Raw genomic sequence first — 16,782 nt, forward strand, 5'->3', positions numbered from 1 at the left:
ATGGAGACCCTATGTAGTCAGTGAAGTCTAAACTATTTACAACTATCTGGTTCTTTTAGAAAATTCCTGATAAGGGCTCTCACAGAACATAATCAAGGGCTGGGATTGTGGCTCAGTGGCAGAGTGCTTGCCTCGCACGTATGAGGTACTGGGTTCAATCCTCAGTGCCACATAAAAATAAATAAATGAAATGGAGGTACTTTGTCCATCTGCAAATAAAAATAAATAAATAAATAAATGAACATAATCAATAAGTCATGGCAAATTGGGAATGACTCGTAGGGCTTTTAGGAACCTGGTCAGCCTACAAGTTATCTTGAATCAAGATGTTTCTTCATCCTATTAATTCAGTAACTAAACTACAAGATCCTGATATTGTACATGAGCCCAATAGAATCTGCCAACTTTCAAAACTACTGTAGCTGTCTGCCATTTGTGATTCTCATTTCTGGTAAGAAATAGTAAGTGAAGAAGTTAAGTACAAACATTTGGAGTCTGAATGTTAAAAAGCTGCTTAATGTCTAATGGACAAATTCAAGCACATAAAGAAATTTCCTTAAATTTAATAAATATGCTAAAAATGTCATTCTTTGTTTTAAATATTTACAATTTCATTTTTTACAAAGTTCTGTACATAAAAATAAATATACAGAAACAAACCCCATCAACCATCTGCATCAGTAATCCTCACTGGTGGGCTCACCATTTATAAGGAAGACATCATTCAACGCAACCTGTCACAGAGACTGTCCTTAATTAGGAAGGACTTCCAACATAAAAGATCATTGCTGGGCCTCTTTTACCAAGATTGCTATTTAGCTAGAGGCCTTCTATCTACCAGCTAGTAATGAATCATGAAATCAACAACTGCAATGACTGACTTTCAGTGGAGCGTTACCTACTGGCAATGTCTATATCCCATGCTGACTAAAACCCTTAAACACGCAGGTGTAGTTAAGAAAAGAAATAAACCACACCTCCCCTGGGCTAGTCACTGTGAAAAGTGTGCGTAAGGCAATCGAATCAAGGGCTAAGGGATGATCTTGCTAATGTCAAAAGTGACACTAACAAGAATCTTAGTTTCATCCACCAGATGATGGGCCTCTGCGTCCAGGTCTCCAGGAACAGGTTCCACCTCCTTCTCCAGTCAAAGGATTATAACCTGGAATGAGAGAACAGAAGCAGAACACTAGATGGCTGAAAATCTGGGAATACTTTATATCAAAAATACAAATGTAAGCCTCACATGCAAAGGTATAAATTGTATTCTCATGGATATTTTCAAAAAACTTTTAACCAAGCTGGGTGTAGTGGAACATGCCTATAATCCCAGCGGCTCTGTAGGCTGATTCAGAAGGATTGAGAATTCAAAGCCAGCCTCAGCAATGACAAGGCACTAAGCAACTCAGTGAGACCCTGTCTCTAAATAAAATACAAAGTAAGGCTGGGGATGTGGCTCAGTGGTTGAGTACCCCTGAGTTCAATCCCCAGTACCAAACAAAAACAAAAACTTTTAACTACCATATTAAAAAATGTTCTACACTGTGATTGCAAGTTGAATTGACTTTTTGCAAGGGGAAAAAGAAGCATTCAGTCTTTATTCTAATTCCCCAAAACATGGGCCAAAAAAAAAGCCACAACAACCCACCCCATCCTTTAGGATAGTCTGACTTTGAGTATATGAATTATACGAAGGCTTCAACTGCAGTGCTTAATAAAAAGTATATATTCAAGAGCAGTTCAAGCTATAGAAAATAAATTTAAAAGGCTGGGGTTGTAGCTCAGTGGTAGCACTTGTCTGGCACGTATGAGGCACTGGGTTCAAATCCTAAGCACATTAAAAATAAAAAAATAAATGAATAAAAGACAATAAATTTAAGCCAGAATGGTGGAATGAACCTCTCATCTCAGACACTTGGGAGGCTCAGGAAGGTGGACTGCAAGTTTGAGGCCAGCCTCAGCAACTTAGTGAGGCCCTGCTTCAAATTCAAAATAAAAATAAGGGCTGAGAATATAGCTTTTTGGTGCATTCCTGGGTTCAATTCCTAGTACCATAGATAGATAGATAGATAAATACATAATGAAATTTGCCAGTTGGAACTTGGCAGAAGTTCTATAATGGAACGTCTATGAGTCAGAACTGGGTTGCCTACATCATTTCTCCCTCTCTCCCTCCCCCACTAGCTTCCCAAAGTTAGCCATCAACTGATGACTAGGTTGAGTGCTCAGGTCCCAGAGTTAACCAAACAATGAATGAGCTGGTTTTGTTCCTTACTTACTGTGGAATCTTTGGGCAATAAATCCCCATGCCTATTTCCTTCTTTGTAAAACCAGGCTGGGCAAAGGCCCTAGATTCAGAAATGCTGGATACCAAAATGGGCCATGTCATGTATTACATTTTCTACAATTCCTATTCTTCTCCTAAATATCACCACTGAGGCACTGAGTTTGATTCTCAGTATCACATAAAAAAAAGAAACAAATAAAGGTATCATGCCCATCTATAATACATACATACATATATATATATATATATATATATATATATATATATATATATTTTTTTTTTTTTTTTTTTTTAAGGCTTCCAGCAATGGAAAGTTATAAAATAGCATTTTCTACTCAGCTGCACCATTCTAGCAAGTTGGCTTTGGGTTCCTGACACAGAGGGGATTAGAGGGCAGCCTTTTGCCAAGTTTGTTGCCATGCTGCCTAGAGTCCACATCCTTGTCTCCTCCCTGGTCCTCAAAGATGCCAAGCAGGCCCCTGTTGTGTCCTTCTTCCCCCATGGATGTCTTTAACCTAGAACTGGTGCCTACATGGTGTTCTCATATCTTATCTTTATTCTTGCTCAGAATTAACTGGGAACTCCTAGCTGGAATCACAGAAGACTATTGATTTCCATTTCGGTATGAGTTCCATTTTCCTAAGTATATCTGAAGTTTCTCTAAGACACAATAAGACAGACTGCTATGGTATTACCTAGAGTGTCCCAGTTTTCTTCACACAGAAAAAAAGCTCTGAACAAACATCTGTTCACATTTTTTTGAGAAAAAGTTACTTATGAGAAATAAGGAAAACCTTACTATAAGACTTAACCACTATGTTTTAATCCCTTGACAGTCATTTGCCAGGTGGGCAGAATGTTCCCCATCCTGCTTACCTCTTTTCTTATAGAGCTGCAGAGGGATCAAGTGAGAATACTGATCCCAAGCATAATTCTAATTACTTAGGACCTATGTGGCATTTTCTGTTTCCTTTATTTAATCTTCATAACCCTAAGCTTAGAAATTAGTGTCAATTTACGGACATTGAGACAAAAGAAATAGAATCTACTTTTAAAAGGTTAAGTACATCCTGTAAGTGTTGAAAAATAAACGTTTGACATTGGTGCTTACCACCTCCCCGCAAAGGCTTTTTGTCAGATTTCCGTTTTGGGATGACAGATGAAGTAGAAGGCCCAGGACTCTCTTCCTCCTATTTGAACACACATAGGCTTAAGAATTATTTAAAACCTTCTACTTTGGGGCTGGGGATGTGGCTCAAGCGGTAGCGCGCTCGCCTGGCATGCGTGCGGCCGGGGTTCGATCCTCAGCACCACATACAAACAAAGATGTTGTGTCCACCGAAAATTAAAAGATAAAAAAATAAAAAAAAGGGCTGGGGATGTGGCTCAAGCGGTAGCGCGCTCGCCTGGCATGCATGAGGCCTGGGTTTGATCCTCAGCACCACATACAAACAAAGATGTTGTGTCCGCCGAAAACTTAAAAAAAAACAAAAAACAAAAAAAAACCTTCTACTTGGGGCTGGGGCTGTAGCTCAATGGTAGAGTGCTTGGCTAGCATGCATAAGACCTTGGGTTCAATCCCCAGAATCACAAAGAAAAAAATTTAACATTCTACTTAACAAATCTTTATCTATTAGAAAATGGCAGGCCAATCTATAGTTACCTGAGGGTTTCTCGCATTTCTTTTGTAACTCTTGCCTTCCTGCATGTTGTCCCACATTTCAATCTTCTGTCTCCTTTTCTCTTCTTCAAGCTGAGAAACAGAATCACATAAGAAGGTACTCATAAGTGCCACCCTTTCAAGGAAAATATTTATTTTCATAATTATTAATTTAAATGTTTTTCAAAACAAACCGGCACCCATTATTTTCTTCAGTTAAAAAAGCTGTTGTGATCTAGTTGTGTGAGTTTAACTCTTGCTTTTCTGTACTTTTTTTTTTTTTTTGGTAGCAGGGATTGAACCCAGGAGCACTCAACCACTGAGCCATATCTCCAGTCCTTTTTTACTTTGAGACATGGTCTTGCTAAGTTGCTTAGGACCTCTTTAAGTTGCTGAGGCTGGCTTTGAACTTGTGATCCTCCTTCCTCAACATCCTGAGCTGTTGAAATTATAAGTATATGCCACTAGGCCTGATTGCTTTTTACACTATTAAAAAAAAAAGCAATGTGTCATGGGAAAAAAGAGCAATGACTGAGGTCTTCTGAAACTTGCACTTAATAGGACATTTTTAGAATGTGGAACTATTTTGACTTGGAAAAGGTGACAAGCAAGCCTCCTTTTGTCATCACCTGGCTGTCATCTGGCTGTGCCACCCAGGGAAGTCACTAAAACCCTCTGCCTGAGGCTGTGAGGATCATAGGAAAGACCTTTGCCTCTGTTCTCTATTCCTTAACAAATACCATCTCTTCCAGCAACCAAGAACTACAACTGACACGTATACCAACAGTACTTAAAATTTCTCATTTCCAATGGAATCCAGACAGAAATGTAATTCATTCTGGTTCTACATAACTGACGTCACAAGGATTTGTGAACAGATGTCTTAAAAAGCGGGCACCCAGCAAGTTTCTCCATAGAATACAAGATTTATCACTGCTACACCCGAACATCTATTACATCATACTTCCACTGTCCTCAAGTAAAAAAGGTCAAGAAACCAATCACCTCTAAACATGAAAGTTCTTTAATACTTCAGTGAGTAATTGAGAACATCTAAATGAAACCATAGCAGACAAATTCTGACCTTATACACAAGAAATCTCATAGTAACCATAAGGCACAGATCCAATCAGAATTACATATGCCATAGAATTTAGACACTTGAATACGGACAGACTTTTTGTCCCTCTTGCAATTTTAGGAGGCTTTCATTACAATTTTAAAGTTGTCTTTTAAAAGATTTTTCAGCCATGTATGGTGGTGCATGCCTGTAATCCTAGCAGCTGTAGAAGACTTAGGCAGGAAAAGCGAAGCTTCAAAGCCAGACTCAGCAATTTGGCAAGGGTGTAAGCAACCCAGTAAGACCCTATCTCAAAATTTAAATAAAAAGATAGATAGATAAATGGCCTGGAGATGTGAATCAGTAGTCAAGCGCCCTTAGGTTCAATCCTTGATTCCAAAGGGGAAAAAAAGATTTTTCAGTTATATTAGCAAACTGAATGATAGAACTGTTACAATACACAAACTAAGACCCTGAAATCACTGAATTCTGGTGCACAGAAGAAAAACGACTTATTGTACAGCTCTTAGAAACAAAACAATAATAATTAATGGTTTGGGCTGGGGGTATAGCTCAGTGATAGGGTACTTGCCTAGTATATGCAGAGCCCTAAATTCCATTCTCAGGATAATACACACCCAAACACAGAATTAATGGTTATAAACTGGGGGGGAGGGAGTGTTCAAAATGACATGCTTCCATTTCAATAAAAAGGAGCCCAGGGACTGGGGATGTGGCTCAAGCGGTAGCGGGCTCGCCTGGCATGTGTGCGGCCTGGGTTCAATCCTCAGCACCACATACAAATAAAGATGTTGTGTCCACCAAAATTTTAAAAAAAAAGGAGCCCATTGCAGAGTGCGGTGGCACTTGCCTGTAATCCCAATAGCTCAGGAGGCTGACACAGGAGGATCACAAGTTCAAAGCCAGCCTCAGCAAAAATGAGCTGCTAAGCAACTCAGTAAGATCTTGTCTCTAAGTAAAATACAAAACAGGGCTGGGGATGTGGCTCAGTGGTTGAGTGCCCCTGAGTTTAATCCCCAGTACCAAAAAAATAAAAAATACATGTGTTTATTTTGTTTTTAATATTTATTTTTTAGGTGTAGACGGATACAACACAATGCCTTTATTTTTATGTGGTGCTGAGGATCGAACCTGGGTCCTGCCTGTGCTAAGCAAGTGCTCTACCACTGAGCCACAATCCCAGCCCATACATGTGTTTATATATAGATCAAATATTTCTGGAAAAAAATGTCCCAGAAACTTAACATTGTATGGGATGCTTGTGCAGTGGAAAGTGAGGGAGTGGGGAAATATAAAAATTTAGTTTCCATGGTATAGATTTTTACATTTCAACTTTTTTTGTTATTGTTGTTTTATTTGTTTATTTTTATGTGGTGCTGAGGATAAAACCCAGCCCCACAACTTTTTCTAATTAAAAAAGTTAAGTAAATAATGTACACTTTAGGTTGACAACTAAAGGGAATATAGCTGATCAACTGTCATGGACACTAAAAAAGGCTGTTGGAGCTGGGCACAGAGGGGATTGTCTATAATTGCATCTTATCAAGAGACTGAGTTAGAAGGGCAGAGTGTTCAATGCCAGCCTAAGAAACTTAGTCTTAAAGAAACTTAGACCCTGTCTCAATATAAGGCTGGGAATATAGTTCAGTACAGAGTACTTGCCTAACATGAGCAAGGCCCTGGGTTCAATTCCCAGTACAGGGGAAAAAGAAAAGAAAAGGCTGTTGGAGGGCTGTGGATATAGCTCAGTTGGTAGAGTGCTTGCATCACATGCACAAGGCCCTGGGTTCAATCCCCAGCACCACACACACACACACACACAAAAGGCTGTTGGGACAGGTGATCAAGAAGGGGAGTGTATGGAAGTGGTCCCAGCCAAGCGAGGCAGACAAACCACAAGGAGATGACCATGAGAAATAAGAACAGCTGTCAGTGACTGCAGAAAGACACCTTTCTCTGGAACAAGGGATAGATGTAAGCGAGACCAATAATACAACCTTAAAAGTTGCTGGCAGAGGCATCATTTTGAGGGGATAAGGAGGCCCAGAAACTTCTGGACTAAAATTAGATGACAAAGGTCATTTTAGTGGCATAGATGAGGACAAGTGGCATAGATGAGGACAATCACATCCCCAGTGATCATACCACTGCATTCCATCTGACTGCTGAAGGCAATCCTCAGTTCTTCCTCCCCACCTCACCTTCCACCTTCTCTTTCAACCAAATCCCATGCCTTAAAAATCTTTTAAAACACGGGTGTGGTGGCACAAGCCAGAAATTCCAGCAGTCAGAAAGCTGAGGCAGGAGGATCACAAGTTCAAAGCCAGCTTTAGAAATTTAATGAGACCCTGTTTCCAAAAAAAAAAAGGGGGTGGGGGATGGGGATATAGCTCAGTGGTAAAGCACCCGAGTTTAATCTCTGGTACCAAAAAAAAAAAAACTTTCAAAACGCCATCTCCTGTTTTCCATCTCTCTCTCATTTTTTTTTTTTAAAGTAGTAGTTGGACATAATATCTTTATTTTATTTATTTATTTTTATGTGATGCTGAGGAACAAGCTCAGCGCCTCACACGTGCAAGGCATGTGCTCCACCGCTGAGCCCCAGCCCAGCCCCAGCCCCTGCCTTCCATCTCTTATTAGCACCACTTTGGCTGGGCCCCTCAGCTGCCTTCCCCTCATTCTCCTTAAATTCACTGAAGAGTGCTCTTCCCTCATGCTACCTCATGTGCAACACAGCTTAAAACAAAGCTAAAAGTGTTTTCTGTGTGTCTGTGACTCAAGACCTAGACACATGAGTATTTCCCACTTAACAGAATGAAAATGCACACTGACCAACAAAAAAATAAGTGGAAGCCCTTCTGCTCCTACTACTCCCAACAGGCACAGGTACTTATACACACATCTTGCCTCCAGTCTGTCCCTCTTAAGCGCTGTACTTTGCATTACAATAATACATCCACATTTATCCTTCCCTAACAACAGAATTATTTTCTCATATCACCAATATTTACATGGTAGGCCTTAAAACATCTGTTGAATTTCACAGGATAGGACCCTGTTCTAACAATTTACAAATAAGAACATATACTTAAGTCACTCTTACCCACTAAGCTTCACACCATTTTTTAAGACTACATTTTCAAAGTAAAACCATTCATATTAGATTCAGCTCAGAGGTAGAGCACTCACTTGACAAGCTCCAGACCCTAGATTTAATCCCCAGAACAGCAAATAATAATAATAAAAAAAACTTACTAAATAAAACCAGTTTATACCTGTCTTAGTTTTTCCTTATGCTTTTCAACTTGTGCATTCAGTTCTTCTTGCATTCTTAAACGAGCAGCTGCTAAAGCCTCTTGTCGTTTAACAACAACATCAGGTTCTAAAATATCAGGAAAAAAATGTGAGATAAGGCATCTTATACAATATAAAATAGAAACTTCTCAGTGTCTGTAAGTATAGATGTACAATGTTATACAACAACAACAATTTTATTTTATTTTTTTGATGGTGCTGGGGATCAGAACCCAGGGCCTTGTGCATGCCAGGGCAAGCACTCTACCAACTGAGCTATATCCCCAGCTCAACACAACAAAAAAATTCTTATGTGAGAAATCCTACCCACTTCTGCACATATATCTGACTGCTTAAGGGAACAGGTGACAATGCCTTAGCCATAGTTCTTCAGCCCTAAATGTCCACATTATCAGAAACAAATCTCTGCACTTGGGAGATTTGAGGTGGGAGGATCCCTTAAGTTCAGTTCAAAACCAACCTAGGTAACACAGTAAGCTTTGTTTCCTAAAACAGCAACAGCTTTCTACCTCAATCTCAGTACTGCTTTGTGGTTTTTTTTTTTGTTGTTGTTGTTGTTTTTGAGTTAGGGTCTCACTTGGCTCTTTCAAAAAATAAATGCAGATATCTGTATTCCCTACAATAATGTTAATTCAGGAAGTCTGGTATACAGTGGGCCTGTGAATGAAATATGAGTAATGTGAGATTCACAGTGAGATTTCATTATATAAATTGAATACCTCACTCACACCCAATCTTTAGGTTGACCAGAACTCCAAAAGTTAAAGAAAGTTTTCTGAATCTTCCCTCCCACCCTTATTTTTGGTACTAAGGACTGAACCCACAGGTACTTTACCCTGAGCCACATCCTCAGTCCTTTCTATTTTTTTAATTAGGGTTTTGTTAAGTTGCTGGCACTAGCCTCAAACCTGCAATCTTTTTGCCTCAGTCTCCCAAAGTCACTGGGATTTCCAGGTGTGAGACATCAAGCACAGCCAGTTTTCTGAATCTTTACCAATCACTTAATTAGCCCACACCTATATCAAAAAAAGGTAAAGATTCATAGGAATTTTAACCTCATTTCTACAGAAAAGAAAAATCCTCCCAACTAGCCTTAAGAATATTAACAAGTGCCAGTTTATGTTTTTATCTAATTTGTAAAATAAAGCTTTCCACCCTAACTCAGTACTGTAGTGACTCAGATGCATGAAGATATGTGTTTGCTCTGGAGCTGGGGTGTTGACATGTTGCCAAGGCTGGCCCCAAACACTTGGGCTCAAGTAACCCTCCTGCCTCAGTCTCCTGAGGAGCTAAGACTACATGCCAGTGTAGCCTTTAACCAGTGAAAAGATTACTTTGAGATGGAATTTTTTTATACAACTAATGCAATTAAAAATCAGATCTGAGAATTTAGTGAAAAATTATGATGAATTATCTATGAAGAGCTAAGGCTGTTTGTGATCACTCACAAAGGTTCTTGTGATAAAACTCAGTGGACAGATCCATATGTACCAAGAAACTGTTTTCATTTTAATCCTTCCTAAAATTAATAATCATTTAATAAGATATGCACTGAGCACACTACACATCATCAGGCAGACAGGTTGAATTTTCCAATCTCATTAAAATCTCTGAAACAGGGCTGGGATGTAGCTTAGAAGTAGACAGTGTTAGGGTTGTGGCTCAGTGGTAGAGGGCTCACCTAGCACATGGGAGGCCCTGGGTTCAATCCTAGGCACCACATGAGTGCTTATCTAGCATGTTTGAGACCCTGGTTTCAATCCCCCAGTGTCACCACTCCCCCCTTGCAAAAAAAAAATTTCCAGATTATCTTCATTTCTACTGTCAAAGTTTAAGACAATTTGAAAATTGACACTAAAAAATAATCTCTGAATCAAAAACATAATTACACATACACCAAAATCAACTTTAGAGGCAAAGTACCCCTTCCCATACATAAAGAAGCATATGTATTGTTACCCTTAAAAACGGACTTTTAAATAATAGTACAAAAAGTAGGTGTCAAGCCACTGTCTTCGTTTCAAGCCACTGTCTTCGTTTCGGTTATATCAGACACTAACCCACAGCAGCCTCAGCTTGGTCCAGCTGTCTCTGCCTCAAGGCCCTTAGTCTGGCGGAGAGCTTCTGAAAGACCACGTAGAGAAGGATGCAGCTGAATAGGATGTACCAGCCATAGGTGGCCAGCAGGGAGCCCACTGAAAAGAAAAAATAAGATACTAAAAATGGTACTTCCATAAATCTCAATAAAGAAAAATTGGCTCCTGCCCTAAAAACCTTCTCGGTTTAGCTGAAAAAAAAAAAAACGTCCTCTTACAACAAAAAGAGCGAGAGGCGCAACAATTAAGGTAGTCGGCTCAGCCATCTAGGGAGTCGCCTCAACCATCTAGGGAGTATGGCCGGTGGAGGGCACAGCAATGGGTTCTGGAGATTGAGGGGTAGCTTATCCGACCCGAGCAGGCAAAGGTCTTTCAGAACTACAAAATCACACATAAAGCAGTGACAGCACGGGGTGTGTGTACGGGCGAAGGTGGGGGGAGGGGGTCTAGAAAGAAACGTTAAGGGTCGAGTGACAGAAAGGACTGCAGTACAGGACTACAGCAAACAAGACCCGCGGGCGCCACCCAAAGATGGGCGGCTCTAGAGAAGGCATCTGCCCGAGGTACAGGCCGCAGCCCAGGGCCTGCATGCGAGGTTAACGCCCGACTGCGAGTCAGGCCCCTGGGCCCGGGCCCTCAGCTCAGAGCCGGGGACCACCCACCGAACATGGCGGCGCGCCGAAGAGGTGATACTCGCGCCCCACTTAACCACAGCCCGCGGCAACTCACCTGTGACGTGCAAGAAGCGCAGCCCCTCAGTCTCCAGGGCCGGCCGCGCGGACAGCTGTTCCCCTTCCCGCTCCATCGCCGCCACCACCGGGGCCCAGCCCTGCCGCGTCGCCTCTATCCGGGTACTTCCGGCCGGTCCTTACGTACACGTGGCGCTCCTGGACGTGGCAGTGGTGTCTACCAATCGCGTCTCGACCCGTCCTGACGCTTGGCCAATCGCAAAGTAGGTGCCCCCGAGAGGCGGGACGAAAGTCGGCTGGACACACCCCGAGCCAGCAGGGCTGCGCTGGGCAAGGAGGTTTACTCTCCGTAGTGTCCTCAGTGAGGGAGGAAATCAGACTTCTATTCTGATTTCTTATGGAATTTGTACTTTTATACTGATTGGACACTGAGTCAAGAAGGTTAGGGTCCGCCCAGGGATAGGGATTGCGCCCACACTCTTGCCGGAGCCCTTTAGGCAACAGAGCTCAACCTTTTGGCGACATCCGTCCCGCAAAGCTGTAAACACGAAATACAGCAGCTTCTTTATCCTACTTTAAGGCCAAGAAAGTCTCACTGAACCTAAAAGTTCTCCAGAATCAAAACTTCTTGGAAGAATTACCATAGCAGTGGCACCAACACTTGTTCATGGTTACTGTGTGTCACAGGATATTATCACAGTTATTTATAATAGTGTCCTGGCTGTTCCCTTTGCCGGCAATACCTTCCTCCACCCCCTCCAACTACTCAAATGTCACCACCTCTTTGGCGATTATAACTACCCTGCTTGGAATTTGACCTTTGGGTTTTGAAGACGTGCATTTAACCTAGCTTTGTATCAAAAGAACGGACGAGAATTAGAAACAAAACAAAACAAAAAAAAGTCAATGGTTGCTATTAGCAGATTTTTACCCCAAATTGGGAACTGCTTCCTTTTTGGAATTGTGGACCCAATAACAAGATTCAGCGCTGATTGAGCAGCTAAGGAGACTTTTCTTCCTGGCCAAGAATAGTGGGGGTGGGAAAATGGACTTGAAAATCATTCTCAATCCTGGAGGATTGGTAAATTATAGTTACATGTAAAGAAATGAAGGGGGAAGTATAGGTTAATAAAGGGAAAGACTATTCATATATTCTTTGGGTGGAGGTTTTCTCTCAATTCTGGTGTCTCCTCTTTTTATGGTTCTTCCTCGTGGCAACTGTCATGGGGTGTCACTTAGCATGGACATGGGATGAAAATGAAGTTAGATGTTGTCTGGCAATCACTCTGGCAGTCATTTTAGGTCCATCCAAGTTTCAGCTGGCTCACCTGAAAAGGAACTTCTGGCCTTCAGGCATCCCTTCCTCAAAGATAATCAGGGTTGGGGGCAGGGCGGTGTGTAGAAATTCAACTAGGTCACCTAGGCAATATAAGATTAGAGTTGGGTAACAATGATAATGTCGGAATGTCACACTGCCGCCTTGACCAGGAGTGGTGTGGGAAGGCTTACATCATCATCAAGCTGGAAGACCAGCAATGCTTCGTCCTTCTTCAGTTTGCCAAGAAGTTTTTCAACCAGGAGAGTGAACTTAAACTCACCAAGTGCTCCTAGCAGTATATTCAGAATCAGTAAAGGAGAAGATTGCTGTGGTTTGGGGTTTTTTTGTTTTGTTTTGTTTTTGGTAGTTGGGACTGAATTTAAGGGCACTTAACCACTGAGCCACATCCCCAGCCCTTTTATTTTTTATTTTAAAAAGGATTTCACTAAGTTACTTATAGACCCTCTAAGTTGCTGAGGCTGGCTTTAAACCTGTGATCCTCCTGCCTCAGCCTCCCACCCACTCGAATTACAGGCATGCACAACCATGCAAGATACCATAGTTTGAATACAGTTTGTTCTCCCAAATCCATGCAGTTTAATCCTCCAAAGGCTTGTTAGTGGAATTAAAAGGGGGAAAACTTAATCTGACTGTGGCATTTAGAGGTGGGCCCTTGGGAAGTTATTAAATTAAATTAGGGCCTTAGGGTGGAACCCTAAGGAGTGGGAGAAAGACCACGTACACAGTTACACATGTACTTCACCATGACGTGATGCAACCAAGAGAAGCCCCTGCAAGAACATGCTATTGGGACTTTTATCCTCCAAACTTAGCTAAATAAACTTCTTTATAAAGTAAGGCTTCCTCAGGTATTTTTATTATAGTAGTGAAAAGCTAATAGAGATACCTATTGAAGGACTGAAGTTCCTGGGGATAGTAGAGAAAAACCTGAAACCTCTTCTTCACCTTGATAACCACCTTGAAAATGTATTCCTCAAACCAGAAAATTGAGAACTGTGAACATTGTCAATTAAAGCTGTGAAAATAGCCACCAATTTGATGAGTTTAGAAAGGAGTTTCATTTCTACCTTCTTTTTAAATTTTCAAACTGTGTTGGGGATCAAACCAATGCCTTATGCATACCAGGCAAGTGCTCTACACTGAGCTACAACCCAGTCCATATTTTCTTCTTCCTGATGTTTTTCTCTCATTTAAATGATGAACCATTACTCTACTTTACAATGATTTCCCACTTGTTCTTACAGGAACTCAATGTGTTAAAACTGAATGATTTCTTGGGATTATAACCATAATCAGATCAATACTTGGTCTGAGATTAATGTACCTTAGAGCTGGGGGGATATAACTGAGTGGTAGAGAACTCTTATCTAGCACAGGCCCTTCAATCCCAAGCACCACAACACAACAAAATAAACCCCTTGCTAGGCTTGTTGGTACCCACCTGTCATATAACTCTGAAGGCTGAAACAAGAGGATCCCAAGTTTGAGGCCAGCCTCAGTGACTTAGCAAGGCTCTAAGCAACTTAAGGGAGACCTATCCCATAATAAAAAAATAAAAAATGTTGGGGTTGTAGTTCAGTAGTAAAATTCCCCTGTGTTCAATCCCCAGTACCCCAAAAAACAAAACCAGCCAAACAAAAAAACTTGTGCATAGTGACAAATGGGTAAGAATGAGGTTACTTGGCCTCTTTTGTCAGGACATTGGGTAAACTGCCCTGGGGTCATGGCAGCAATTGGTAGTGTCTCTCCTTTCTCTCAGGAAACTTGTGCTTAGAAAAGGGATCACAGTACAAACAGTTTCAATCAATGCTTGGGAGTAGAGTTTATTTTTTACATAGTACTTAACAGTGAAGATAGCATTTAATAGAAGGCTCCCTGCCTTTGCCTTAACAAGAGGTGTCAGATTAAGATTTGGAAGCTTCAAGAATGTTGCAGTTCACATCACTTCCGAGCTCACAGTGTACTTCAGGACTCAAGATGCTCAGAGTAGCCATGGAGGAAGATACAAAAATGCAAAGATGTGTTGTTACCAACTTTCACCCTCCATCAACAAATTAAGTCAACCTTCACCTAGTTAAATGGAGGAAAGAATTTGATGTATTCATCCACTCTGTCTTGGTGCTGTAATCATCAATATGGGATAAATTGTAACATTAGTTTTTCTCTTTAAAAAGTAAGACTCTGCTCTTTGCTTCCTGGCTGTCCTGAACTGAGCAGCTTTCCTCTGCCACTCCCTTCTGCCATGATGTTCTGCTTTACCCCTGGCCCAGAGCAATGCTGTCAGCTGACTGTGAACTGAACTGATTAAACTGTGAGCCAAAATAAACTTTTCACATCTAAGCTGGTTTTTTTTTTTTTTTTAAAAGAGAGAAAGAGAGAGAGAATATATATTTTTTTTTTTAGTTCTCGGTGGACACAACATCTTTGTTTGTATGTGGTGCTGAGGATCTAACCTGGGCCGCACGCATGCCAGGCGAGCGTGTTACCGCTTGAGCCACATCTCCAGCCCCTCTAAGCTGTTTTCGTCAGGTGTATTGGTTACAACTACTCAAGCTTGCTAACACAAATGGCTACTAATTACTGCATAGTTCTTTACATGGTAAATATACGTGTGTGTGACATATGTGTATATCTGTCTGCCATATTCTCTTTAACATATTCTCTATTCCTAGAACTTTACCCAGTTTTTCACTAATATTTACAAGGATATGCAAGAACAATCTTGCATATAATATACTATTTCACATCTAGATATAAATTCCCAGAATTCGTAGGTCAAAGAATATAGAATATATTGTCAAATTGCTAACAGCCCATGAAAGAAACATGAAAAAAAAAAAAAACAACAACCAAAAAACAAAAAACTTTGTGATCAAAAAATATTACTACAAAACAATAGATTTTTGTGCATGGGAAAGGGGGTGGTGAGAGACAGAATAAGCCATGTTGAATGACACTATGAAGAACAGAGATAATATCTGGATAAACCCTGTGTGCATAAACCTTTGATTATGAGCTTTTCAGTCTCTTTTATCCTAGCCCATCTGACATGAACAATATTCTATTGTTGTGCTGGGGCTGTAGCTCAGCAGCAGAGTGCTTGCCTAGCATGTATGAGGCACTGGCTTCCATCCTCAGCACCCCATAAAAATAAACAAACAAAATAAAGGCATTCTGTCCATCTACAACTACAAAAAAAATTTTAAAAATAGTTCATTGTTGGTTCCTTCCCTGATTGTATGTGCTGTTGAACTGCTGTTGATGTGACTCCATTTTTGAGAAACCAGCTTCTACCTCAAAGCCTGTCCAGAGGGAGGGGCGTGACTGACCCTTGTCATTAGAAAAGCCCACAGAATATTCCTAGGCACATAGCCACCCTGCTGAGTTGTTTGTCTGCAAATAATGGAAGAGATCTGCAGCGCCAGGTGTCCCTGACTCAGTTAGGCTAGGTGAGGACTCATAGCAACCCCCTAGCAACCACCAATCATCATGAGACAGGGAAAATACCTGGGATGCCAGATGACCCCCCCCCAGTAGTCTCGGTGATCGATAACATGTTATGAAACTATGTAGTTTAGCATGTACACCCCTTACGGATTAATCAGTTCAAACGAATCCCCCTCTTGTACTAACCAATCACCCCTACCCAACTTGTTCCCGCCAGTGAAAGTGCTAATCAATGTTCAGAGTTGTTTGATTTTTCCGTGTTGTGGAATGATTTGCTGTGTGATATTGTGACAAGTAGAGTATCCCCCCAAACCTATAAAATCTCACTCAACAAAGGACCGGGACTCACTCCCTGGGACCACTGCTTTGGAAACGGTTGTGAGTCCAGGCTCCAGCTTGCAATAAAGACTCTTGTGTGATTGCATCGGATTCAGCTCCTGGAGGTCTATTGGGGTCCCACGAATCTGGCATTACAGAACATCTTATAACTTTCTCAAAACCTTTGTCCAAATTTCTTATTGATTTTTCTGTCATATTTGTTATAAGTATTATTCAGGTTTGCAAAATAAAAATCACACTTAGGGCAATCTTCTATTGTCATACAGAGTATTTGCTTTGCCCTTCTGGTATTTGATTGTATCACTTTCATCACCAGAAAAATGGTCAGTTGTTAAAAGAACAACTATTTCTTCTGTAAGCCCAAACTCAACTAATATTTCCCCTCCAAACCTAGCAATTATTAACTGCAATTCTTCATTAGGTTCTTATTTCATATTACCTTGTGGTGTAAGTTATTTATATTAGAATTTCTAAATCCCTTAATGAACAACTATTTCTTCTGTAAGCCCAAGCTCAACTAATATTTTCC

The 16,782-nt window shown here is 40.9% G+C and overlaps 1 protein-coding gene across 1 annotated transcript; it reads right to left on the reverse strand.

Moving 5' to 3' along the window:
- Positions 1-547: 547 nt before the first annotated feature.
- On the reverse strand, positions 548-11,291 carry Selenos (selenoprotein S). The gene is made up of 6 exons (XM_027921910.3): positions 11,169-11,291; positions 10,404-10,538; positions 8,304-8,410; positions 3,951-4,040; positions 3,399-3,477; positions 548-1,162 (listed from the first exon to the last, which is right to left on the reverse strand). The coding sequence occupies exons 1-6, from the start codon at positions 11,242-11,244 to the stop codon at positions 1,083-1,085; spliced, it is 567 nt and encodes a 188-aa protein (XP_027777711.1). The 5' UTR covers positions 11,245-11,291; the 3' UTR covers positions 548-1,082.
- Positions 11,292-16,782: the final 5,491 nt, after the last annotated feature.

This window comes from Marmota flaviventris, chromosome 2 (assembly GCF_047511675.1).
Source record: "Marmota flaviventris isolate mMarFla1 chromosome 2, mMarFla1.hap1, whole genome shotgun sequence".
NCBI lineage: Eukaryota > Metazoa > Chordata > Mammalia > Rodentia > Sciuridae > Marmota > Marmota flaviventris.